Raw genomic sequence first — 27,640 nt, forward strand, 5'->3', positions numbered from 1 at the left:
ATCCGTCTGGTAGTCCACCAGGGCAGCTATCAGCTCAGCCCTAGACGTATCCACAAAGTCTAGCTCCCTGGCTTCACAAGCACTCTGGAGAGCCTCTAAGCTCATCCGAGTCAATTTACCATTTGCAATGGGCTCCATTGCTTGTAATGCAGTTATTTGGTACACACCCAAACCTTAATCTAATAAAGTGCGGATATTTTGTAAGTGGCACGGTTATACACTGAGTCTTAAAACCATAAGCATCCCACCGCTGCCACCAGCTGTAAAGACCGGTAGGGGGTGTCTGTACCTCTGCTCCCTATATGGTAGAAGAGAGGCACAGAAGACCCCAGCCAAGATTCTCTATTACGGTAGCAATGGACGAGCAATCAAGGCCTAGCTTCTCAGGAGGTGATGCAGGCTGGTTCTTAAGTACAGTGTATTCCCCAAGCCCCCACAAAGGAATGTCCACACACTGTATTACTGAAAACACAGTATTTATATAATTAATTCAAAGGTTATGTACACTTATCACAATAACGCACCTTGTGCTCAGGAAAATCAATAATGGTAAATATCTACAATTCTAAAGTGGTACCACTAATATTAGACCTCATTAAAGTGCATCCACAAAAATGTCACACAGATCAATAAGTGAAACCAGCAATAGAGAGAAGAGAGAAAATAAGGTGGTTGAACAATAGGCAAAATACTGGCCCCTAACACTAGACACAGTTCTGTGTGGAGATCCCCCCACCTGGGCAACCTGTAAAAGAAAGAGATCTAACACAAGCCCAGTCCATATGTTGTTCAATAGTCTTATTCTCTCCTACAATGTTTTTACCCCCCCAATGTACCTGGTGGAGTCGAGTCCTTCGAATAGGCGTCGACGGATCCTTCTTGAGCGACCCCCTTTCAAGCGGGAGTCACGGATCTTCGAGAGGCGTCGAGAAACGTCGAAGACCTCGGGGTTCGGCGACGGGGAATCGACGGCCCTTCTTGAATGCCTTCCCTTTCAAGCGGGAGGCACGGGGCGTCGAACGTCCGTCGACAAACGAGGTAGAACGATGTCGAAGAGGCGGCAGCTTCGTCCGAGCGGTGCTCGTCGGCGTCGGGGCGCCGGCGTCCTGCAAGGCGGAGGTGTGCGGGGCACCTCGATGACAATAGTTCTGGACCGCAAAGATTGTAGAGACGGAAGCCCAGCAAGGGCGTCGGGTCGTCCGAGTCTTTGAGGTCGTTGGGTGGCGGGAAACCCACCGGCAGGTTTCTCCTCGGCGCGTTGGTCGTCCTCGACTTTCTCCGGCAGGATAAGCAGTCGACGATGCGGTCGAGGGAGTCCTTCGATTGAATGTTCTTAGGCAACGGAGCGGACGGCTCCGGTCGTCGGCGGCACGGCGTCAAGTGGTTCCCACGGCTGGGCAACACAACTTCGACGGGCCTCCAGCGGTTACACAAACCTGCGAACCCTGGTCGACGGCAATGGACTTCGACGGCGTCGATGTCCGGGTGCTTCACTTCGATCTCCTAGGCGGTCCCGTCTCGGGTCGGCAGCCTTTCGAGGGTCTGACTTCCAGGGCGCTTCGGCGAAGATGTAGCGGTGCTCGATGATCCCTCGGAGCACGGGAAGAGGGTGCCTTACCAGGTCCTCTCTCGGGTCAGTCCTCGACGAATTTGGCAACCTTCAGATCTGTCGAAGCAAATGCAGCAGCAAGTCTTCTTCTTCTAGCTGGACGTCGAGGATCAGCAGTTCCAGTTACTCTTGAGTGGAGACTCAGCTTCTGAACGCTTCTGAACAATTTCCAATGGTGAGAGGTCCCCATATATACTATTCTGTCTCTCATCCACACTGCTGGCCTACACTCAGCAGCCAATCATACAGAGGGGCATTCATGCAGTCAGTCAGCAAATCAGGCACACAGTGCATTCAGGCCACACTCCTCCCTTTCAGACACTCACAACAAGGAATGTGGATTGGGACAAGTACCCAGCCATTCAACACTACACACTGCATTCAGGCCAGTTTCGGGCAGGGCTGTCTCAGTCTTTGTCTCTCATGCCAGAAACCAGACAACCACAACAAGGAGTGTATATTGGTCACACACTCCATTCACCCAGGTCCCACCCACAGGAGGTACCCACAACATACAGTCACTGGGAAGGCTCCAGTCAGTCTAGCTGGGCCTTCACAACAACACCATATATGGAACTTCCACCCAACAGCCAGTCAGGGGGAAGGGACAGAGTCAGGGCTTCCCAGGACTTTGGGAAAAACAAGATAACAGGCAATAGAAAGCAAGAGGCCACAGGGGCCATCTTGTTTCCTATCAGGAATCAACTGATTCCAATGGCAGGGCCTGGGTATCCCAAAATGGAGGACACCCAGAGCACCTGTCAAATTCAACATGGAGCTGCCACCAGCCCATACCCTGCTCTGTGGGCCACCCACAGGTGCCCAAAAACATACACTAGGGGCACAGGGTTGTACCCCTACCCATGGGTGCCATAAGGGTATCCCATGGGTCTGTTCACCAAACCAAAAGAGAGAGCTGCACTGCCAGGAGTCCCAAATGGACTCATGGGCAGAAAACATGACAGAACACACGATAAAAGGCAGTAAAGGACAAGGATTCAGAGGCCCTGTCCCCCTGATGCATTTCCAGCATCACACCCTCCCTCTCTGTTTTCCTAAATTATCCAGAGCTCCTGTTTCTCATTTCATATTTTCTCCTCCCTCTCTCCCCGCTTCCTTATCATTAATTCATTCATGCAACTCCCTCTCATGCTGACTGTCCCAGTTCTCCTTCTATCTCTCTTCTTATCACTACCTTTTTCGCTTTCTAATTTTGACTCTCGGGACATTTATTTTTGTCATCCTATTCTCTGTTGTCCTTTCCAATCTCTCCCTTTTTCTTTCTCTCTTCCTTGGTCTGTTTTCTTTTTTGTTCTCCATTTTCCGTCATACGTCTTCATGTACCACTTTCCATTGTTCTCTTTTGTCTCCGTCTTTCTCTTCCTATAGTTTGATAACTCACTTTCAGTTATTTCCCCTGCCTTTATCACCATCTGTTTCTCTCCTCCCTGCCTCCTTTCATCCAATCATCTTCATTCATTCATTCATTTCAGCAAAGAGCAGTGACAGTGGCTCCCCAAAGAGCCAATCAGGTTGTGGATCTCCAGCTGAGCTTGCCTCCACTGCACGTATGCCAATGGGCCCCCCCATACCTGCTGCTGCTGCTGCCGCTGCTGCCTGTAAGTTACAATGATACTCATGCTCTTCTGTTTGGATTGATATTGTCATTCGTGCCACTGGATATTCTGGTTTAGAATTGTAGTTAGGACAAAACACGCAATAATTTTGGATCTGGGAAAATTTGGTAGTTTATGTGTGGTAGTCATCAAAGTTCAGCCATGTCGTTTGGGAATCAGAGGTAAACTGATCATTGCAACATTACAAGTACTTGTTGCTTTCTAGAAACCACACTTTTAACATGCAGGTAGAAAAGCAGAGTGAGTTGTGATATCGTCCTGTCTCTCTCTAGTCCAGTAGAGTCTGCAAGATGAGTGTTCTTTTTGCATACATGGCCTCAACATCATCACGTGTAGGAGAGAATGCATGTGTACCAAAGAGGACCTATATGTCTCTAGAGTAGCGACATTGGAAGTGGGAAACATGCCAGGTACTGTAGAGTGGGAACTGACTGCCTCTAAAGTGCACACATCATATGTCTGACACGCAGTGCAGGTCACAAAAAGGAAGACTTGATGCCCGTACTTTATGATATGATTAGATATGATATGATGTGGCATTTATAACGCGCCTATACACAAGTGTTTCAAGGCGCGACAAGGCAAGGGGGGGGGAACAATGGGAGGACAAACAATGATCCTACTAGGCCAGGTGTCATTCAGATTGCGCAAGTGCAAGGGAAGTTGGGAAAAGGAAAAGTGCGAAGGGGGAAGGGAGAGGGGAAGTGCAGTACATGGGAAGTGGAATAAATATGACACATAAATAGCCAGCTAGTGGCAAGTGCAAGGAAGTGCAGACGTAAGTGCTAGAAGGGGGGGACTGAAGGGATACAGAAAAAGGCCCCCAAGGGCAGGGGTTGCCAGGGAGGCAGTGCAGGTGGGTAATTGACGGGGCCTGGGCCAGAGATCAAAAGGTTGGCCAGGTAGCCAGTGCAATTTCGGTCAGGAATTCATCAAGGGAGAGGAGGAGAGAAAGCAGAAGCAAAGAGGAAGGTTTTGAGGTGTTTCCAGAACCAGAGATGGTTCTCCTCAAGTTTCAGGGATGCAGGAAGGCTATTCCAGAGAGAGGCCCCTGCTGAAGAGAGTAATCTGCCACCAACTCGTTTCTTGGAGAAGCGACTGACCCTAAGGGAGTTGGAGGCAGATGAGCGAAGAGCTCGAGAAGGGAGATATTTAGGTAGAGAGAGTTGAAGGTATTTCGGTCCCAGACCCCAGAAGGCCTTGTGTACAATGCAGAGGGTTTTGAACTTAATCCTCGCAGCCACTGGGAGCCAGTGCAGAGATTTCAATCCTGGAGAGATACGGTCCCTGGGCTTGAGGCCAAGGACAAGTCTCGCAGTCCTGTTCTGGATAAGTTGCAGGGGGCGGAGAATAGAGGCAGGCAGATTTAGATAGAGGCTGTTACAGTAGTCCAGCTTGGAGAGGACCAGGGCTCTGGAGACAGTGAGCTTCTGGGGGAAGGAGAGGAAAGGAAGAATACCTCTAAGGAGGTGCAGCTGGTAGTGTGACTTCTTGGAGACGTCGGAGATGTGAGGGGAGAAGGAGAGTGCAGAGTCGAAGATGACCCCGAGGTTTTTAGCCTTGCAGGTGGGAGTGGGAGGAGGGCCAAGAGAAGCCGGCCAGAGAGCTGCAGGGAAGGAGGGAGTGGGTGAGCCGATGAGTAGAATCTCAGTCTTACTGGCATTAAGACAGAGGTCGTTGGCAGCACACCATTCCTGAATGGCAGACAGACAGTCAGAGATGAGGGAAGGAGAGGAGGAGGCCGAGGGTAGCCTGAAAATGATCTGGGTATCATCCACATAGCACTGAAAGTTGGAACAGAGGGTGGCGATGCGGTGGGAAAGGAGTGCCAGGTATTGGTTGAACAGCCAGGGAGAGAGGTTAGATTCCTGGGGGACACCACAGGTAGAGAAAAAAGATGTCGGAGAGGAAGGACCCCAGTTGGATCTGGGAGGGTCGGTCGGAGAGGAAAGAAGTCAGCCACGCCAGAGCCTGACCAGTGATACCCAGGTTATTACGGAGACTGTTGAGCAGGATGGCATGGTTGACCGTGTCAAAGGCAGAAGAGAGATCAAGCAAGATAAGAACGCAAGGGGTGTTAGAGTCGAGGTTGGTGAGCAGGTCTTCACGGATGTTCAAGAGAGCAGTTTCCGTGCTTCTGGCAGCTCTGAAGCCAGGCTGATGGTCATGAAGACAACCAACAGATTCAGCGTGGAGATTGAGCTGGGAGATGGCCAGTTTCTCCAGGAGCTTGCCCAGGAAGGGAGTGATGGAGATTGGGCGATAGTTAGCCGGGCAGGAGGGGTCGGCAGAGGGTTTCTTAAGAAGAGGGTGCACAAGGGAGTGCTTCCGTGGGGAAGGGAAGATTCCAATGGCGAAGGAGTGATTGCAGAAATCTGCCAGGGCAGGTGCCAGGGAGTCGATGTGATCCTTGATAGTTTTGGACGAACAGGGGTGAACTTGTTTCAACAAGACTTTCATAGATCAGACTTGTCTAGAAACCTTGTCTGGAGAGAAAAGGGGAAAGGCAGAGAAGGAGGGAGGAGGGGTGGCTGCAGAAGGGCCGGAGGAAGAGCAGGGAATTGAGGGAGGGGGGTGAGAGAGGGAGAGTGAGGACAGGATGTCCTGAGTTTTTGAAATGAAGTGAGAAGCCAGTGCCGTGCAGGGGGCCTGGGAAGGGACAGGAGAGGTGGAGAATGCGGCATGATTGGCAAGTTCCTTGCAGATTTTAAAGAGTTCAGCCGAGTTATTAGATGCCACAGAGACGCAGGCTTGGATATGGGCTCTCTTCTTGGTGAGGACGGAGAGCCGGTATTGCCTTTGTAGCAGGCGGCATGCCAGTTTGTCGGAGGATGATCCTGAAGGACGCCATTTCCTCTCGGCAACCCTACACTTGCGTTTAAGGGTGACGAGGTCTGAGTCATGCCAGGAGTTACACTTGGCTTTGGGCTTCAGGCTGATTCTCATGACAGGGGAAAGGATATCGAGAGTATCAGATATAGAAGAGTGGAGCGTGGATAGGGCTGTGTCAGGGTGGGAGTCAGCCAGGGGAGGAGGAGGGGGTGAGAAGGTGGCGGCGAAAGCCTCAACTGACACACGCTTCATGGGTCGGGTGACCGAGAAGGTGGGTGGCAGTGAAGGAGGTGGCTTGGCCTGCGGGGTAGGGAGGGTGAGGTGAGAGGATAGGAGAAAGTGATCACTCCAAGAGAGAGGAGTGGAGAGAGGGACAGAGAGGGGAAGGTCTGAAGAGAGCAGAACATCAAGAGTGTGCCCTGCAGAATGAGTCGGGCCAGAGGGGAGAATGGTGAGTGAGAGAGAGTCGCAGAGGTCACGAAAGAGTTCAGAGGAGGGACAGGAGACATCCAGGTGGATGTTGAGGTTTCCAAGAAGGAAGAGTTGAGTGGTTGAGGCCAGGAATGAGGAGGAGAGGTCAGGAAGAAACCTCACCAGGTGGCGGATAGATGGTAGCCACAGTGAGGGAGTGGCTAGGCGAAAGAGAGAGCCTGCAGACGAGGCATTCAAAAGAGGAGTAGGCCTGCGTAGGGATGACAGAGGCAGGAATCCACTCAGGGAAGATAAGCGCTACGCCACCCCCAGAGCGATTGGGCCTGGGAGCAGAGAGGATCTTGTAGCCATCTTGTATAGACCAAATGTTTAGGAACATTTGGTCTATAATTACCAAAGGGAGAAGTCAGTTTATCATTGAATCAGTAGATCAGTCTAAAAGCACTTTTGCAGATGAAAGAGTGAGGCATGTCTGTCTCTACAAGCAAAATCTGGCATGAGGAGGCAGCCAAGGAACCGAAGAGGGAGTCTTGCCTACCTTTAGGTTTGAGGCATTAGGTATAGCAGAGACAGTGCACATAGACAAAATAGGTCTGGCTTTCCCTGGAAGAGAATCGGTGGGCGAGGAAGAGACTACTCATGTACCAAAGAAAAATAATTTGTGTCTGTCCAAAGGGTAGGGACATCAGATGAAGGAGACACAGAACAAGTATTAAAGAAAAAGAATGTGTCTAGCTCAAGAGACAGGGACATCACTTGTGCTGGTACCAACAAAAGACACTACCCTTTCTATGGGAGAGTCATTGTATATGACACAATCTGTGACAGTGCAGGAAATGTTGTACCTGTCTATGGAACAGATAAATAACATGCTGAATCACCTGCGTAGGTAGAGCTTGGGAAAGAGAGCGCTGCAATTCTATAGTTATCAGATGTAGAAGAGGATGTCCTTTTGTCCAGTGCTGTAGAGTCCGATCTATTGAATTCTTTCATACCTGTCCCTGGCAAAACCTCCACATGGAGAAATCTGTGCTGAAATTCCAGAATATTTATATGCTTTTTATACTGTTGTCATTAGCTGTGATCTTGTTTTTTCTATACCCTTAAGGAAAACATCAGCAAGTTGTTCAGTTCTTCCACCAACACATTCCTGTTGAGTGATTATAGTATAGTACAATTCAATTAATACAAGTACAAACACATGCCTTTGTAGATTATACACTCTTTTGTTACCATTGTATCACTTTTAATATATGCTGAAATCCAAAATGACTGTTAGTGTTCAATATGTGGTGTAAGGGTGCAGAAGTAAGACTCTGACATGGAGGGGTCTTGGTGTTGGATATAAACTTTTCTTCAAAGGTGCAAAAGGAAAAGAAAACCCTAACTCTTCCTAACACTAAGAGGGGTTTCCCTGTCTCATCGAAACTAACTAGTGTCAGAATGTCCAAAGTAACAGTCCCACTGTGCAGTGTCAAAATCCTAACTCTGTCCCTTACACACTAAGCTAACTGTATGGGTCCATAACCCTTGGGTACAGAACAGGTTCCCTCTCATCAAGTGTTGCACAGAAGAAGCGTTTGCCCCGTATGCCCTCTCCAAACTGTAAACTTGGTTCAATCTCCTGCCAAGCCTTAGTACAAGCCCATGTACGATTTGGGTGTGAGTCACAGCCCTTCCTTTCTGGCTTTTTTCTCCCCTTCTGTAGACTTGGTTCACTCTCCTGCCAAGCCATAGTACAAGTCCATGTATGATATGTGTATGAGTCCCAGACTTGCCCATCCAGCATTCTGCAACAACCTCCTGGTGTTATGGATATGCCGTTTCTGGCTCCCTCGAGACAGCTGGACTCACTTGTGCTACTCTGGTAACTTTCCAGAGCCTCGTTCCTCGTGCAGCAGCTCCACAGGTTTCTTCTGCTCAGGAAGGCATGCTGGTGTGCTTTTGTATTCCATCGGTATCTGGGTCGCCTGGAGTCCTGGTCTGCTTCTGGGCCACACGGTCCTCCTATCCTGGACCAGCCCCGAACTCTCCTTCTGCACGGTGTCCCGGTCAGCGCCCGTCTGCTTGGCAGGCTTGTCTCTCCTCTCGCTGTTCCGCCTGTAAGGACTCGATTCATAGTTTTTTATCTTCGTTCTCCTAATCACTGGTCGTCAACCACTAGACTGGTGAAAGTAGTTCCAATGCGTACTCTGTATTGCTCTGTATTCCCTCCTCATTTCATTACTATATGAGTATTGCGATGGTAACTCACTACTACTCTTCGTTGTCGCAGTACTAAGTGAGTATTGAGATGGTAACCCACTAGTACTCCACCTTGCCTCAGTACTCTCTTTTTGAATTGCCTTATCAAAGTAGATAGGATGTGACGGTAAGAGTGAAGAGGCATGAGGAGAGGGAGGAAAGGTGGGGTAATTCTGAAAAGAGGCACCAGGGTCATGTGCTGGCTGGGAAAACTGTGTTCTCCTCAGACAAGCATTCCTAATCCCATGTGGGGGATCCCTCGCTGTGATTTCCTCCCACTGAGTACCACCCTCCAGGGACTATCAGTTACTAGCCTCACCTACCTGGCCTCATGAACAGGAGCTCCCCTTAGGGGAGAATGGACAACATCCAAAGATTCATCACATACCCTTCCACGTCGGATAGTTGTTTCCCCATCTAAAGGAAATGACAGGGTCCCTTGAGCTTTCCTCGAGTAGGAGTTGATTAGGGTTGCCTCTAAACCTATTGATGTTTTCATCTTCATCCTTGTCTGAGCCATGTGGGAAACTCATTGATCACATTTTGAAATTGTCACTTCCTAGCTCTAACTGGGCCGGTAAGTTGGGTATTATTGCCACTGTGATCCATACTTCCTTCCCCAGAATGGTTACCGGTATCATGGTACAAGTGCAAGCCTCGTTATGGCCATGTACACACTGTACTTCCTTCCGGAAGACTCCCTTCCAGCCTTTGGGCACAAATTGGGGATGGGTGGAACAACCCTTAATACTCTTACGTCCCGTCCCCTTTCCTCCATACTGCATGGGCGTCCCTTCCAAGGGACGGGAGACAGAACCTTTTTCACCAGAAAAAGCCTTCTTCCCCTTTAAATTTAGAGGCGCATGGGGGTGCGGCCCTGGGAGCATGCGCTGCCCAGACTCTGCCCTCTGGCACCACACCTCAGTCCCCTTTTCTGCATCAACGGGAATAGGCCAAATTCACCAGCGATCCTGGGTTTGGCTTCGGCCATGTAGTTTCCCTCAGTATGTGTCAATGCAATTATGCTGCCGATAATTGTGGGTGTTACCAGGTTTTCAAGGTGGGAGATAGAGTTCCCGACTTGTTCATGCTCCCTACTCAGGGATGATGAACTTTCCCATAAGGTTAGTGAATTGGGAATTTTGATATTTTCCCATGCGGTCTCGCCCTTGGCAGGATCATACTCCAAGTTAGAGTGGAGCTCAGCTTCCCCTTCTGAGTGATGAAAAAATGTACCTTGTGTCCAAGCCTCATGTGAGAGGTCCTGTAGGATGGTTTGTGGACTTTCCCTTGAAACTTGTAACTCTATGACTTAATGTTTTGGCCACATGGGAAGAGTGGTAGGATTCTCAGCCCTTTCTTCTGTCTCAGGCTCAAATATGTGACTAGATCAGGAGGTACATGGACCTGAAGGTCCAAGGAGAGAATTATCTTCTCCCTCCCAGGGATCTGGCAGTCTTATGGACTTAGTAGTTTGTAACTATTTCCCTCAACATTCCTTCTAACTGGATGAATGGATTGGGAGGTTATAGAAGTGAAAGTAAGTCCAGACCTATTACCACTACCTATTACTGTGCAAACCATGTCCTTCCCTGGCCTTACACTAAAGACGGCAAAAGTCGATTAAAAAGCCTTTAGTTTGTTTTTGGGAAATGAATAGGAGTTCTTTGTTACTCACGGCTGTGCCTTATTCCATCCGTCTCTCACTTCCCTGCTCATGTCCCAGTCGATTTGGTAGCAGAACCGCCATTTTAGTTCTTCTAAGGTTCTCGGGCAGAGGTGTCCCGAGCTGTGCTGCTGGACTGAAAACAGACTTTAATGTCTTGGCTGTGCTGGTGAGAGATCGATACTCCTTCGTGGGTGCTCTGTTTGCCCCCCTGACTACGCCTCATTGGGGAACGCAAAGAGGAATATTTCCAGGTGGCACTTTACAGGCCGTTACCGAATGAGTGTAGTACCATTTCATTTCAGCATGACCCTCCTGTAGGAACCAGCTCCTTTCTTGGCTGTTGTGCAGGGTATGGGTATTTTTGCTTGCGTTCTCTTTCTAGGATTGGCTATCGTCTCTCACACTGAGAGAAGATTGGCAATCATAGAAAGAACACTTTTTAAAAAAAAACTTCGCTTCGAGTAAGTATTCCAGGAACCTTCGGCCAAACCCAAATAGCCGGTTTTCAGCCGAAATTCGGCCGAATACCTACTCGAAGCCGAAGTTCAGTACACCCCTACTCAGTTCCTTAGTCTAACTTACCTTACTTTTAAAATATTTATTTTTATTTTTCTGTAACATAGCATTTGCTTGAAACATGATTAGTGCCTCCTCCATTTCTTTATCTGCCTTTCGCTTCGTCTGCATTAAAGCCTGTCACTGCCCACTTTTTCTTTGTGCAGAGCTTCAACAATTCAGTGCTCTGATTGGGCTGGGGTGTGTCCCTTTCTCTCTGCCTTTGTTTCTGCTGCCTTTCCACTGGCCACAGTCTCTTCCTGGCCATGGACCAAAGCCTCTCACTTTCTTCACCACCTTCTCCTCTTTGGTTAAACTGCCCCTTTAACTCTATTCTTCTGCTTTTTGGTGTTCTCCTCTTCCACATTCCTCCGCAGGTGTTCTCTTTCCCTTCACCTTCCTCCGCTCTCTAGGTTTCGTCTTTCATGTCATCTTCCTCTACTTTCTGTTTGTTTGTTCCTCTCCACATTCCTCCACTCGCCACATTTTCTCACCCTTTCTACCATTTGCCCTTTTCCCTCATTGTGGACCAAAGCCTCTCACTTTCTTCACCACCTTCTCCTCTTTGGTTAAACTCCCCCTTTAACTTGATTCTTCTTCTTTTTGGTGTTCTCCGCTTCCACATTCCTCCACAGGTGTTCTCTTTCACTCCACCTTCCTCTGCTCTCTAGGTTGCGTCTTTCATGTCACCTTCCTCTACTTTCTGTTTGTTTGTTTCTCTCCACGTTCCTCCACTCGCCACATTTTCTCACCCTTTCTACCACATGCCCTTTTCCCTCATTGTGGTTCTGCCATCTTTCTTCGAGGACATCTTTTCGACTCCTCTGCTACACTATCATCTTCTCCTTTCCTGATATTTCTAATGTCCTCTCAGCTCCTTGCTGCTCCTCTTTTATCCCCTTCACTTCTCTTCCTCTCCTCCTGTATCCTCTCCTTCTCTGCGCATATGTGTGACCTTCTTTTTGGGTTTATTTTCTCTCTTTTGCTTTCCCTCACAAGGTGTCTTTCTTTACCTCCTCAGAATATCGTATCAGGTTCTGTCTCCATGCCCCACTTTTACGGTTGTCAAGCTGTGTGAGTTTATCATCACCAGCAGGGCTGGCAAAATCTACTAGCACATTTGCTTTGTTGAGGAGATTTTATGAAGGACGAGCACCATTTTCATAGTACTTCGCTCTTCCTGGCGAGTATAGAGATGTTTGAAACTTTTATTTGACTTTTAATGCAAACATACATTGCAGAAAATGGCAAAAAAGTTTTTCTGTCCATGACCTGGCCTTTGAGTGGCAGCATCACACCATATATTAAGTGTGGTTATGGTAACATGCATCATTTTACAGTAAGCAAGTGGCAGTAAATATTTTGTGACCTGCCATGATGGGGCGTGTGCATTTCTTTTAGGTTGAGTATATACATTAAGGAACTCCCCCTGCAGGTCTAGTGGGATTTTTAAGAATTTGCAAGGCCTGATTGGACTCCACTCTGTAGTCTCTTACAACTAGCTCCCTCTCTTTTCTTTTTTCCTCTCTGACCTCTGTCCTTTCAGCGGCTGCATCATTGGCTTTCTCCACTAGGGTCCCCACTCCTCTATAGTTCCATCTTTTTCCTTCCACTCCTACCTTTCTCCCTCTGGTCCAGCTTGGTTCTTATTCAGCTATAACCCCCATCCTAGTCTTTTCCCCTTTCATTCCTAAAGCAACGTTACCTAGTATTCTAACCAGGCATCATATGGTACTGCTCTTTGTCACTGTCTATATTCCAATCTCCAAGCTCCTGCTGGTCTACTTCCCTTTCGCCTCCTTCTGGTTCTATAGATCTCTTTATCTATTCACAGAAGCACTTCCTTCTCCCTCCTTGCTGAGCACTGTGCAAAGCCCTCCTCAGTACCTCACCTTTTACAAGCTGCACCTCTTGTGAGTGGTTAGCCTGGGGGAGTGACTGACAGGGAGTGCCCTGCTGCTTGCTCATTTCTAGTCCAGCATTGCTTCTGCGCCCTTCCCACTAGCCAAGATCGCTTGAATTCCATGGGGCCCGTGGATTGATGGAAGGCTGGTTTCGATCACTCTGTGACTCGTTCACTCTCCTTTCCACTCTGCCACTGCCAAAACAGGTACATCTGACCAGCTAATCACCAGCTTATTGGCATACTACTAAACCTGATATGAACGCCACCACCAGCCTCCACCTGCGGTCCTTTGACCCCCTCTGTCAACCTGAGCAGAAGTTCCCAAGTACTTGGACTCCCGGACTGCGCTTAGCCCCAAAGACTGGCTTGCTGGTAACCATCTCCCAGTCCACTCTTGTCCCAGATGAAATTGGTCTCTTCAGCCCCAGAGTGTTACTAATTATGTAAGTACCTGATTGGCTCTGGTTCTCGCCAGAGCCCATGTGACTTTGTTGCAGTACCTAAATGTAGCCCCTTTCTTTCCTAGATTTCATTTTGGAACACAAAATTACACAACACCTAGATGGGACAGGAGTGGGACAGAGTAACCTCAAAGGTATACCACCTGAAACATTTCAGATCAGTGGCTGGATGTGGTAATCAAAGTACCTCCATCTGGGGGATTAGAGCCCATCTTGGCAAGCCTTTGAAAGGCAGTACAACACAAGGGCTGCAACACATGAAACATCAATACTGATTTTATGTGTTTCTTTTTATGTAAATTTGGGATAGTAGACAGTGCAAAACAAGGCAACAATATAAACATGTAAACAGGGCTCCTTTCTTCAAATTACTTAAGACATGGGCACAACAACCCAACCAACCTCTTCAACTCCCACTGATTAGGTGTTGTGATGACATCCCCGGCCTGGTTCTTCGAACCAGAAATGTGCTGAATCAGGGGGCTAAGTACCTCACAGAGCTCGTGGATGATGGACCCAGTGATGTTATTGGGAGGATCCCTTGGGCACCAAGCCTTGGAGGCTGCCACTTGGCAGGGGGCAATCACTTTTGTTGAACCAGTGTACCAGCCCAAACCAGTTAAATAAACCACCCTAGGGTGAGCTCCCTGTGCAGAGCAGCGTTCAAAGCAGGAGTTGGACTTGGAACACATCCTGACCCTCCTCAAAACTTAAGACGACCCATAGAGCCAAGACAGCTCAACTGTCCTCCTCTTTTCCCTGTCATTACACAAGCTCAAGCCTCCCAGTATCCAAATGCAGTTTTTGGAGGTAAAACCTAAACCACCCCACAGGGGACAGAGCAACCCTACCCCTCCCCAATAGTAACCACTACCACAATCATCCATAAAACATAGAGAGCTACAGAGAGGGATACACAGAAGCATGCGCAAAGAATTGCCTGGCTCATTCCATGTCTCCAAGCGAGCCACAGGTAGGTTCATAGTTTTCCTCACAGAGACCTCTTAGTGACTTGAGTGAATCGTGGGGCACATCCGACAAGAGAGCGCTACTTACCCCAAGCCTCCCGGCAAGCCGTGGATTTATTTGTCAACCTCTGGAATACAATACACATGCTGTCTACTTGTACAGTAGCAAAGTAGCACTGAGAGCCACTGCTCACTCGTGCAGCATTCAAGCAGCATGCAAAACAAGTCCAGGAGGACAGACTAAACCTTTATATGATTGTGCTGCCTTCAGAAAGCAAAATACCAACGTCTGCAGCAATTACAGGTAGCCATTCCCAGCCAAGTTCCAATGATGGACACCAAGTGCAGACCCTCACCTGAAAGGACCTACTTGTGGGTGGGGTGCAACTGGATATATATGTGTATAAGCCAAGCAGCCCAGTCAGGGATCGCGGGTTGCATGAGGCTGACGACGGAGGACCATTGGCGAAGGCTGCTGAAAAAGTGACCAAGGAGGTTGCAGAGGTGGCAGCAGTGGAGAGTTTGAGGGTGAGAGAGGCGAAGAGAAAGAGGTGGTAAGAGCTGAGGGGAAGCAGGTGATACCAACTACCCATGGTGGTAGTCACATGGTGGTGGCAGCATTGGGACACAGTGGTTCCGTGGTAGAAGCAACAACAACACCTCAAAGTGTTAGCAAGATGATGGCAAGAACAACAGCCCAAAGTGGTATTAAGTTGGAGGTGTCAACAAGAGCCCAGTGGGTACTAAGTTAATCACAGCAGGAAGAGATTGTATTACAAAGGTGTAGGCTGTGATGACAGAAGGGAATGTAAGGGAATGTGGTGGTGACCACAAGAGAAAAGTGGTGGTAGAAGTAGCAGGAGGTTGTGAGGTGGTGGCAGTGACTTCATCTCCAAGCAGAAGAGAGGCAGATGTGGTAACAACAGACCAGAGTTGTAGCCTGGAAGTTGGAGTAAGATCAGATTGAGATGGCAGTCCGGAAGAGGTGGTATTTTTAGAGTTGTTTGTCGGTAGGAGGGGGTAGTGTAAGGAAGAGAGATATCAGAATTAAGGCAATTTAAGACGTTGCTAGTCAGACAGAGCAGGTGGGTTCCAGTGAGCCAGGTTGGCCCTAGGCAGGACCAGACATGTGGAGGAGGAACAAAAGTGGGTCTGGGACGTTAGCTCTGTTGGGAAAGTGGGGTGTAGGTCCAAGGACTCCTAAGTAGAGTTTCCCTGAGGGAACCCCTCTACATCCCTCCCAAAGTCACTCCTTGAGAACTGGTCTCACTGGCCCGTTTGTTAAAGAAACAAAGTAGCTCTTTGGTAGGGAGCCCGGTAAGGCCACAACTAGTCCATCGAAAGACTTGTTCAGAAGCCGCCAACTGGGGGCCAGGAAACCCCTTTTGGTCTGGCAATATGGGAAGGATCTTTTAAACTTTTCTGAAGGCTTGAAAGCTCCATGGAACCTAAAAGGAACCAGGTGGGACATTGTGGGGACCTCCTCAGACAAGTGACAAAACCATGTCGACATCGTTGGCCCATCTCAGAGCAGTCCCCGAGACTAGAGGAGAAGCATTCTAACACATCCATTATTTTATAGATTTAAAGAGAGTTATTCCTGCATATTGTTTATTAGAAATACCCAGAGACTGGAAGAAATGCATCTTTGCACATGTTGCTTACTTGGGAATACCCAGGGATTTTCATTTGGCAGAGTTTTGTAAGATGTGTCTATTAAAAACACTTGAAATGAGAATTAGGGTCTTGGTGTCCTCCTTAATCCCAACATCTGCATGGCAGGTATGTGAAGGGGTAAGGCAGCAATCTAGCTGTCCATGACACGAGGAGGACAAGTTGAATGTATCTTAAGTGGGGGGGCGCTGTGGCGCTGCTAACAAAATGGCTGCCACCTGAGAAGTTCCGGCGACGGCGTCCATATCCTGTAAGAAATCCTTTGCTCTGCGGCCTCGTTCACCTTGTGGAACCATATATGCGTGAACTAGTTTGTTGTCTCTTGAAGCAAATATTTGCCCAGAGTGACAACCCTGTGGGCAGAACGGAGCGCCTTTTTGCAGCGGCCCTGGCCCGGCTCCCGTGGACCTGCTGGGGGAGGGGCGGTTTGTGGCACGAAGGCAGAGAAACACCTCGGCAGATTGAAGCTACACCTGGTGCCCAAGCCGCAGCCTCGACTCCCCGTCCGTGTGCTGTTGTGTGGGACGAACTCTGTAATCGGTGCGCAGGGCACCATCATCGCCCGTGAACCAATAACGATGCCAGGGAGCGTGTGCGATGGCAAGATCTGTGCGGAGACCTGGCCGTAACAGCGCTGCACTGCGGCGGAACCCGGGGCATGTCCCAGGGTGACAAGTGATACAGCAAGCAAAGAGTGATCGTAGCCGGAGAACAGAAGGGGCCCTGTGAGATGGCAGGGGAGACTGCTCAACTATTCGGTAAGCACCAGCTGTTGCCAGCGCGCACTCGCCCCGCCGGATCCCCATCTACAGTGGAGCCCAGAGGGCGATCCTGTACGCCCACCACTGAGGCGCATAACCCGAGGACACCACTGTTCCCCTGTGGGCTCGCTGCCAGTGCACACACCCCACCGGCTCGTGGCCGGACTCCGAACGGAATGAGCAAATCTGCAACACACCTGCAACACCAAAGGGGAACAGCAGGACCCCGGGCGGCTCTCCACCTCTGAGATGAGGAGCGCGCCTTCAGGCCCTGCATAGGGACACTATCAGAACAAACAACCTACCCTGCGGGGGAGCTGAATTCCACTTCCCGCAAGGTAGGAAGCACCTTAATAAATAAATCGGAAAGCGGGGGTGGTGGTCATTGTAGGCTACTTTTACAGGACACAATACGTGGCACAGCTTGGAAGACCCACACCGTGCTAACAATATATAGCCCTAGGAGGATCTAACCGGCCCAAGGCATTATTGAATTAGACAGCGACACAGTAGTGGGTGAAGAGGCAGGGGAGAATCCACAAACTACATGCCTGATCCATCCTCATCCGGCACGGGTGCACAGGGCTCCTGGCCACCCCCGCATGAGAAGGCGGTCACAGAACAGACAAAGAGAGGGGCTCCCCATCCAAGACCAGAGGATTAAAAGGTCGCCACTACCACAGACTGCCTGAGGGACACAGACCCACAGGCCCCCCCTACGACCTATGGTGTGGCACCACAGATATACCCATTTGATACGAGCTGCAATACTTGGGGAGCCAGAGGAGAAGGGAGTGAGCACAACAAACACGACTAGACCGGGGACTCTCCCTCCCTACCCGACTGCTGGCCCACAACCTTACCGCCCCAGGGATGAGGGCAGAGACCGCACCGCAGGGCACCAACGCATTATATCTGGGACGCTGCAACAGCCATCATTAACAGCATAACTAGCGGAATAACCCCTTAACCACTGGCAAAACTCAGTCTGCGATCATATAAGCATAGGATAAGACGTCCACCACTAGGAAGAAGGGTTGTGCCCAGTGTGAACCTTACTAACCCGAAAACAAAATAAAGGCAATAAAAACCCTGCGCCCTGGTCCAATACTGACAACCCTAAAGCAGATATCATATAAAAACGCAACGAGTATTGCAAAGTGAGATACACTGAACGGCTACCGAGTAGTGCAACTAGAGACACCAGCTGTGACTCCCGGGTTAGTGCAAACCAGAAGACCGCTCTACCATGGTCAATCCTAAAAAACAGGTCAAAATGGATCAAATTGCGCACATGGATCAGTCGCACCCAACACCATCCCAGGAAAAGAGCCAAGCACCATCCCAAATAGACATTGCAGCTCTGAATCAGACATTATTATCCCTGAAGAGCAACACTGATAACCTAGGGGCTAAGATCGACGTCCTGACCTGTAAGGTGGACATATCGCCATACAAATTGACAAGCTATGTGGACGCATTTCAGAAGCTGAACAATGAATAGGAGATAGAGAGGACAAAGTGGCCAACATTTCCATGTGATGTGGCAGAGCTACAACAATCCGTCAAGAAAGTAGTAGCCAAGAATGAAGATTTAGAAAGGCAATCGAGGCAGAACAATATTCGGATTCTAGGTGTTCCAGAATCAACCCCGATCGACAACATGGAGACGTCTGTGGAAACCGTACTGATAGAAATCCTAGGCAGTACCCCCCTCACGACCATGTTTATGGTGGAACGGGCACATGGGAAATGTACGAACATTTGTAGTGCGTACATTTCCCATGCAAACATTTTCGTCACTGACTTTTCTGCGAAGGAAAAATCACGCAGATCCGTGAGCAAAGGGAAACCAGATATGCTTCAACGCTCCAAGCCAGCAGCCGCCCGTTTTATTGCTGGCCCCGTTTCATCAATAGTACGTAGATACACAACAGAGTGCACAAACTCCTGAAGCAACCCCATAGAAAAAAATAAAAAATAAAACAGCATTTAAGGTCGGGGTATCAGCCCTCCAGTTCCAGTCTGAGGAAGTGTGATATCAGTGTGAGACAAGTACTATGAGTGATGCCTCTGTATATTGATCATTAACTCCTGAAGAGATGGATGGCATTGTCCCCCGAAAGACCCCAATAAAGTCCACTACTAACTTGGGTATAAAGGAATGTGTACTTGTAATAACCACATGGTATGGAAGAATGGGTACAAAACTGACAAATGTGGCGCCATGTTTGGAACTGCCGTGAGCCGGGGGGAGGATAGGGGAGGGGTGGGTTACAGGCGGAACAGGTACAGGAGTTGTTGTTTACTTGTTGTCGGAAAATCAATAAAGAAAGTTTTAAAAAAAATAATGTACCTTAAGTCTTCAGTTGGTGGAACCATTACCCAGTGTCCATATGCTCTGGTCCCTTCAACAAAAACCTGCAGTGCGCTTGGCCACCTGGAAAGTGCCATTTGATGCCCTGAAGGTGGCTCGATTCTGGAGTATTCCACTGGCTCTTCCCTCCACAGTCACAAAAAGGACCTTGTTCACTGTCACAGGCATTGGACCATCAGAAACCTCTCTACTCTGTATGCTACTCCTTTTGTACCAGCTGGATCTCTGGCAGAGTTCACTTGCGCTCACTTCAATAGGCAGTTCCCACACCAAGGACCTGGATAATGCATGGAGGGTGCCTTATGGTAGACCTGTTGCAACTCAGATTTTAAGATGGGGCTTTCCTGAAGTAGAACCTGTAGATACAAAGTCAGGAACATATACTCTCTGCCAAGCAGGTAGAGGACAGGTCCACTCAGTTATAAGTAGCAAGGGTCAGGTATTGCATCCCGCTGGTTGAGAACCTGTATGTAGGTCCTTCCCACTCTGTTTGCATTCTCCAGCAACAAGGCTTTAATGCCATCTCCATTAGATAATTGAACCCAGGGAGCAGTGCAGACCATTTAATTTAATTTATAAATGGATTTCTGATTCAGGTGCTTCTTATTCATTACCTGAACTTTAGTGACTCCTGTGTAACAGGATGGTTAGACAGCCTGAAACCCACCTAATGGTAGTGCAAAAGCAAAGCCGAAGAAAATAATCCAAGGCCATACCTATTCAATGTCATAGGCCAGCTATTCCCGATGTAAGTGAGTTATCATCCCAGTCTGTTTGAAGCTTGATGGGGTAAGCCTTAACATTCTTGCACAGACCCTGCCAGAGAATTACTATGGTTAAGTCTTTGTGACTGCTGTTGCCATTGAAAATTAGGTAAGTGCTCCTTGATGTCATGTATGGGGTCAGACACATCTCGCAACATGCCTTGGGAGGCAGTACCGGTATACAGTGTTCTTACCAGTGATAAAAGTTTGTATGGACACTTTGAGAGACTCCTTCTCTGCACATGCCCCCAACAGCAAAGCTGATGTGAGTTTTACAGATTCAAAGGGATAGTCCCTGTTGTCCAATGAGTGATTCCCCCTCCCATAATTCATGTTTGACACTGCCGGAACCGGCCTCATTTAACATTTATCTTTGAAACAATTCTTTCCCTTTAGTTTTGAAACACTTAGCAAATTAAAAGCCATTGGGAGTGGCTCACTGCATCTTCCAATTTTATAAATCTAGTTCAACACTCAGTCTCTGAATGGCTAACACAAAGGGAGCCAGAACAATTATGTGTTCCCACTCTCAGATTAGTATTTTAGAATTGCAACTTGTACATGACACGCTTTTTCTTTTAAAAGTAGTTAAAGTTTTTTCAACGTTTGCTATTGCCTTCTTTTTCCTACACTGAGGAATAATATTTATTTTTGAGAATTCTGCCAGTGGTATACTGGTACCTCATAAGATATCTGTCCCACCTGCTATTGGATCTTGACACTGTTGCAGATAAACACTGCTGAAAGGTGAAACCTGGGCCATCAGGGAATGACAGTTAAAGGTTTAGACAGTATACATAAGGCTCAAAGACTCTGCGTTTAGGGCCGCTGGAGCTACCTCTAGATCTAGGACGCTCCTGAAAATGTGCCCAGGAGGATGCAAGCCTTGCTCTCAATGGCAGTCTGCACTGCTCGTAATTAGCTTTTTGCTTTTTTCGCCTTTTTTTGTGGATCACTGACATGTTTTTGGTGGCCAGAGGGACGTCTCCTGAGGTTCCCCTGCCATTACGTCCCTTTTTTTGTATACCTTACTTGAGGTATATGGTACTGGGTCGACCCAAAATTGCCTAGTCTGAGGGCTGCCTCTTAAACTTTCTATGTTTGTGCCGAAGTGATTCGATCACCCTACACAGGTTTTGTGGCAGCTGTATTTACCTTTTGGCTTCAACAGGGGTGCAAGACATATTACCGCATTGGTTGCCAAATGTAACCTTTTGGTAGCCATTGCGGTACCAGTGTTTTTTTTTTTAAATCCTGCTCTTGGCCATTTTGTGTTTTAGGCTTCTTTAGTTCAGGGTAACCACAAGTTGGCCTTAAATGGCCATTCTGACCACTGTGTACCTCTGTGAGCCCACAATGGTAGCCTCAGAATTGGTCCTAACTGGTTTAGGCCATTATAGGCCAACATGGCTCTCCCTCTCACTTTCTGTTGTGATCTCTGATGCTGAGTGGCAGTCCTACTGACCAAGCAGAATGGTTGGTCATCTGAACCTTTGTCCCAGCCTTCTTTAGTGATTGGTGGACAGTAGTAGTTATGCCCTGCCTCTCTCCGTCTCTTGCTGGTTGGATTCTTGAACCTGGAGGTGGCAGGTCTGCTGATCTGCTGAAGGAGGTTTCCTATGCTCCCATCGTTTTGCCTATTTTAAGTCTCTCACTTGTCAAAGCAGTGGCTTGGCCCTATCCTGTTTCAGGTCTTCTGCTCCTGGAAGTCCTGTCCTGGCCTCCAAAATGCTTTTGAAGTCTGCTCACATCTACTAGGCCGAGCCCTCCTCACTGGAACTATTTTCTTGGCAATTTATCACTGCACCTTGCCGTTTCCAGCCAGGATCTTCTGTGTAGCTGTGGGTCGCTGCTGGTGTCCAGAAGGTTGTTGGACTTCACCACTCCACCAAATCTTTATCTTAGGATGTCTGAGGAGAATTCCTCCAGCTAGTATCCCCATCCTGGGATCATTTGCTGCTGTGCTGCCTTAATCTTTGGTCCACCGAGCTACCAGAGCCATCATCCGGAAATATCCCTCGCTGGCTTTCTCACTTCAGACTTGATGGTCAACTCCTTAGGAAGACCCTTTGTTCCTTTCCTTCATCGTCTGGGTCTGGCCTGGCTCAGTGTGGAAGCCCCTGGGTACCAAATCCTTGAAGCTGCACCTAAGCAAAGAAGCCCTGTAGGGTGGCACTCTGGATCTGCTGCATCTTCCTCTGAGTCTTCTGATTCATCCATTGACCTCTGAAACTTTTTCGTGTGGGTCTCTTCTGGCCTTCCCTGGGATTGTTTGCCACATAATCTTCACCTTTGAGGTAGAACTGACTTTTCTCTGTTAATGCAGTTGGCCAATTGGCTTCCTCTTTGTTCCCTATGGAACTTTCAACCTGTTCTGCTGTTAGGTACTCTCCTAAATTGACTATGGGTATACTTGCCAGCCCCAGGACAATGTTCCTGGATCCACAAGGGGTCCATTGAGCTCTGGAGCAATCATTATAATTTGTGTACTCACCTGTCATTTTTAAAATGCTCCTGTGCATTTATCCACTGGTAAATGTATTTTAACATTGTAGCTAATTTAGTAACACTGCACATATTTTTCACTGAAATGTGTTTAAGGCAACTGTCGCTAAAATGTCTTTTTAATTCTGGGAAACCATTGGCTAGGGCCTGGACATGTGTCCTACCATCTATTGCTATGATTGATTATGATGTGTGAATTTGAATGATGTTTTATAGGATGCCTTAGGGGGAGTGTTGGTGTAGGCTTTAGAGATTTTTAACAATTTTTCTGATGGGTCAAAACATGTCTGGGTCCCTTTCCTGTCTAAACCTATGTATATGTGTTAGGTGCTGACCACCAGGTCTAGGACTATCCACACATACCAGGGATGGGTTGCGTCTTGACATGCTTGCTAGGTGTGTGATTTATTTGTTCTCCAGGATGGGGCCTGGCATGGATTCACATGCTCATGAATATTCCCTGTCGTCAGGCTGGGAATCCTCATTAAAAGAAAAAACTGTTTCACTTTCACACTGTATTTCTCCTTTAAACCAATCACTGTCCTCTGGGTCATACTGCCCCCATCCAATGACAGCCCTCTCCCTAAGCCCCTCCTCTGACAGCCATCCTCAGATTTTTACTGCGTGCTTCAGTGTTGGGAGTCCTCGAGTTTGCTCTGCAAGCTACTTCTACGTGTTTTCGATGGAAAAAGGTTCTATTTTTGTTCCGAAAGAGCCTGTGTGCTCTTTTCTCCATCTGCCTGGGTCCGTTGTCAGTGAATTTCATCGTCCCTCAAGGGCGAAGATCGTCGAACATTCCAGAAGGCTACCGGGTGTACTTCACACCCTCTGACCATGACAGAGGAGAAGAAGGAGGGAAGGTCCCTCTTCAAGCCCTGCACCAAGTGCGGGCTACATAATGTGTTTGTTGAAGACAGCACCTGAAATGCCTCTACTGCCTGCACCTAGACCATAAGAAGGTGGAATGTGAGATATGCCTCAGGTTCTCCAAGAAGACAATGAGGGACAGGCACAGTAGACTGGCAGTGTGGCTGAACGCCAGGCCCTCTGCCCTGTGCTCCGAGCAGGGTCATGCCTCACCCAGGACTGGCAGGTCCGAGGAACGTTCTTCTAAGTCCATTGAGGGCGCCTCATCCGTGGGGGCCCAAGACAAGGCCAATAACCGCAAGTCTGAGTCCACCGGGTTCGCCGCGGAAGCGGGTCCCAAGGTGGACAGGGCACGTTCCACATCACTCTTCGCCTCCAGTGCCAGCCGGCAATCGAGCTCGTCCTCGAACAGGAAATCATCTAACCTGGCTTAACTGCGGGAGAAGTCTGAGAAGCCGTGGACGGAGGTGAAGAAGGCCAAACAGCCCAAGCAGGCCCAATTGGCACAGGATAAGACTTTGTTGACGATAGAGTTGATGGCAGCTGCTATCACGACTGCTACGGGAAATGACCCTGTGAAGGTAGCCACCACAGTGCAGAAGGTATCCCTGTCCCCAAAGCATGACACCGCTGCAGTGACTTTGGCAAAGTCTCCTGGCATGCCAGAAGGGGAGAAACCGGCCCAGGCCCCGGTTCAAGCCCTGCAGGGGGCGAGGAGGCCCACAAGCAGCCCTCCCAGGCAGTGGTCCGAACCATGGAGGTCTCGTCCACGGACGACGAGGACCAGGAGCCCTTGCACATGGTCCACGAGGACGTGGAAGAGGAGGATGACGGTGATGACAGCGCGGGCCTAGTGGTTCAACCCGACAGCTCCGCCAAGGGATTTGTCTCCCCATTCTGTCAACACATCGTACCCTGGTGTCAGAGATCCAGAAGAGGATACCACCGAGCCCGGTTCCAGTGGTCCCCCAGGCCCCAGTTTAGCCTTCAACGAAGAAGAGGAAGCGTCATCCGACACCCCAATTTCAGCCTCCACATCCATGTTGAGCCCCTTCTCTCCCAGCAGACACAACCACGGGTACAGGGACAGATGCGGCCATGACGGACGATGACAAGGTTCTCCAGCATGGGGTCTGGCATGGATTCACATGCTCATGAATATTCCCCGTCGTCAGGCTGGGAATCCTCGGTAAAGAAAAAACCAGTATCAGTTTCGTTTCTGATCTGTCTTTCGTAGTAATAACCAATCACTGGTCTCTGCGTCATACTGACCACAGCCAATGACTGCCCTCTACCTAAGCACCGCCTCTGGCAGCCATCTTCAGATTTTTACCGCACGTTCATGTGTTGGGATCCTCGTGCGATTGCTCTCGAGCGTTAGTGCTTTTTTTTTTTCTTTTCACGTTTTTTCTCAAAAACTTCGTTTTTTTCGGTCAAAAGAGCCTCAAGCTCCACCGACTCTCCATCCGATCAACGGGGACCCGTGTCGGATTCGTCTGCGCCCCTCAAGGGTGAAGATTTCGTCGAGCTACGCTTTTGGAGGACTCCAGAAGCTTCTCAGGCCCGGACATGGCCCAGGAGAAGGGAAGCTCGACGCCCGGAAAGCTGTTCAGGGTCTGCCCTGGATGCCAGCTGCAGAACGTCTTTAAGGAGGACGAACACTCCTTTTGTCTCTACTGCTTACATGAGGACAAGACGCACGTGGAGAAGGACTGTGCGTTTTGCGGCAATATGTCGGAGCGGACCATGAAGGACCGCCATCAACGTCTCGCCAACTGGCTGGAAGGTAAGAGCCTGTCAGGCGAGAAGAAGAGGAAGAAATCCGAGCGGTCTTCTAAGACCTTTGAGGACGCCCCGGCGACGGGGGTCCAACACAAGGCCAAGCACCGCGAGTCCGCTGGCACCGGGAGCGCCGAACGGTCGGGCTCTACGGGCGCCAGGCAGGGCGCACCCTCCCCGGCACCTTCAGCCACGAGCCAACGCTCTGGGTCGGGTAAGAGGAAGGGCGAGCACCCGGCGAAGCTCCTGGAGAGGACCCGGTCGAGCTCGAAGGCCCCATCGGAGGGGGAGCGAGGCAGTGTCCCCCCACTCAAGGATAAGGCGGTGAGCGCACCTAAGGTGGTGAAGGCCTTAATCCATCCGGCCAAGCCCTCTATCGATACTGTCGCGGCGGCCCTGGCTCAGCCTGTGGAGGCTACACCAGTGGTGGTGACCTCGGGGCTCAGAGTCTCCCTGCCTCCTCGGAGGGAGTCCTCTTTTGTGCCCATCGATAGGACCCCCGTGAAATCCCCGGCAGGGAAGAAAAAGGGGGGGCAGGGCGTCGTCGTTGATTCGGCTTCAACCTCGGAGGAAGAGCTGATCGAGGTCTTAAGCCACGGCCTTGGCGTGGAAGAAGACCGGCCCGTCGGGATGGATCCCGACGCAGGTGACGACGACATCGTCGAGGGTGCCGACGGGGCCCCTGATCGCCCGTCGGATTCCCCTCTGCCAGCGCCGCAAGACAACTCGGCGGCCATTTTGTTGGCTATACAGTCCTTATGCTCAGAGATAAGGACGAGACTACCGTTGCCGACGGAGGAACCTCTCCCGGCGGGGGATCCTGAACCGGGACCTTCTGGTGTTCCCCCGCCCAAGAAAAGAAGGATTCACCCTCCACCTCCTTTTCAGCCGTCACGCCCCGTCCAGCCCTCCTCCCCGTCCACCCGAGGGGATGATACGGGGACTGACACGGCAGCGACGGGTACGGACGACGAGGTATACGACGAGGATCTACCGTCGTCACCTCCCACTAGGGCTTCTCCGCCCGACGAGATTGGATCGTTCCACTCCATGATCGCCAGGGCATCCGAGCTTTTCCAACTCTGCCCTGAGGAGAAGAAAAAGGAAGGATTCCTTTATCAACGGCGCGAGGCCAAGAGGAAGCCTACCCCAGACTCCGTCGTCTCCGCGGCGGCCAGGAAGAAAGCGGGGGGGGGGTGCGGCCTCCACATCGACTTCCCCACCGGACGGTGAGGGAAAGAAATTGGACGCTATGGGACGCAGGGTCATCTCGTCTGCAGCGACGACGATTAAAGCGGCCAACGCCTTGGCTATCGTGGCCCGCTACGACAGGGAGCTATGGTACAAACTGGCTCCCCTGCTGGACTTCCTACCGGACGACAAGAAGGCGGATGCCCTGGAGATCCTACAGGAAGGTGAGGTGGCGTCGGACCACGCCATCACTATTGCGACGGACATCGCCGACACTGGGTTTCGCCAGTTGGGCAACGGCGTGTGCCTTAGGCGGCGTGGATGGCTCAAGGCTACGGACTTCCGTCAAGACGTACAGACCAGAGTCCTGGACATGCCGTTCGATGGGAACAACCTGTTTGGGAAAACAGTGGACGATTCCCTTCAGGCCATTAAAGCGGACACTGAGACGGCCCGGGCCCTTGGGGTTCTGCAGCAACGACGGACGCCCTTTCGGAGCAGCGGAGGCAAGGGCGCCTCCAAAGGTTCCAGCGGCGGTTTCTCCACCTACCGTCAAGCGGCCCGCTCGTCGTCTCAGGAGGCCTACAGAGGACGAGGCAAGTCTGGCGGACCCCGCCGTCGTCGCCAAGGAGGTCAAGGCGGCAAAGCCTCGTCGAAACAGGATTGAACCGGCCGTGGGGTCGGGCCCCCACCGAAGCACCCCGGTGGGAGGCCGGCTGGCGAGCTTCATCAGCGTGTGGGAGTCCATCTCCACCGACCGTTGGGTGCTGGACGCCTTAGCCCGGGGCCATGCGCTTGAGTTTCAAAGAAGGTGCCCGCGCGTCCCCCCCGTGGCCAGGAAAGAGCTTCACGTCCCTCAGCTTCTCCTGGAGGTAAAGGAGATGCTCAGGAAGGGCGCCATCGAACTGGTCCCAAAGAGGCTTCGGGGCTCCGGAGTTTACTCGAGATACTTCCTCGTGAAGAAGAAGACGGGAGGATGGCGCCCCATCCTAGACCTGCGACGTCTGAACAAGTTCATCAAGGCGCAGAAGTTCGGGATGGTCACCCTCCAGCACATCCTGGGTCAGCTGGAGGAAGGAGACTTCCTGTCGTCGTTGGATTTGGAGGATGCCTACTTCCATATTCCCATCCTAAAGGGGAACCGAAAATTCCTCAGGTTTGTGGTCCAAGGGCGTCACTACCAGTTCAAAGCCCTCCCCTTCGGACTACGGTCGGCACCCAGGGTATTCACCAAGTGCCTTGCACCGGTGGCGGCGCAGCTGCGCCGCGAGGGGATCCACGTCTACCCCTACCTGGACGACTGGCTCATCCGAGCCAAGACGAGGGAGCTCGCCGTGGAGCACACGGCAAGGACCGTCCAACTTCTCACGGACCTGGGATTCTCCGTGAACTACGCCAAGTCCCACCTG

At 50.1% G+C, this 27,640-nt stretch overlaps 1 protein-coding gene across 21 annotated transcripts in view; it reads left to right on the forward strand.

Moving 5' to 3' along the window:
* Positions 1 to 27,640, forward strand: part of CAMK2B (calcium/calmodulin dependent protein kinase II beta) — a 1,630,344-nt gene that overhangs the window by 1,271,987 nt on the left and 330,717 nt on the right. For 10 of the 21 annotated variants that reach the window (XM_069618980.1, XM_069618981.1, XM_069618979.1 and 7 more), the window contains one exon: positions 3,103 to 3,228. The exons of the other annotated variants lie outside the window; for them this stretch is intronic. In XM_069618980.1, the coding sequence (XP_069475081.1) occupies positions 3,103 to 3,228 (126 nt within the window). The remainder of the gene's footprint in view (positions 1 to 3,102; positions 3,229 to 27,640) is intronic. 21 annotated transcript variants of the gene reach the window in all.

Source organism: Ambystoma mexicanum, chromosome 10 (assembly GCF_040938575.1).
Source record: "Ambystoma mexicanum isolate Mex_15411 chromosome 10, UKY_AmexF1_1, whole genome shotgun sequence".
NCBI classification, from domain to species: Eukaryota; Metazoa; Chordata; class Amphibia; order Caudata; family Ambystomatidae; genus Ambystoma; species Ambystoma mexicanum.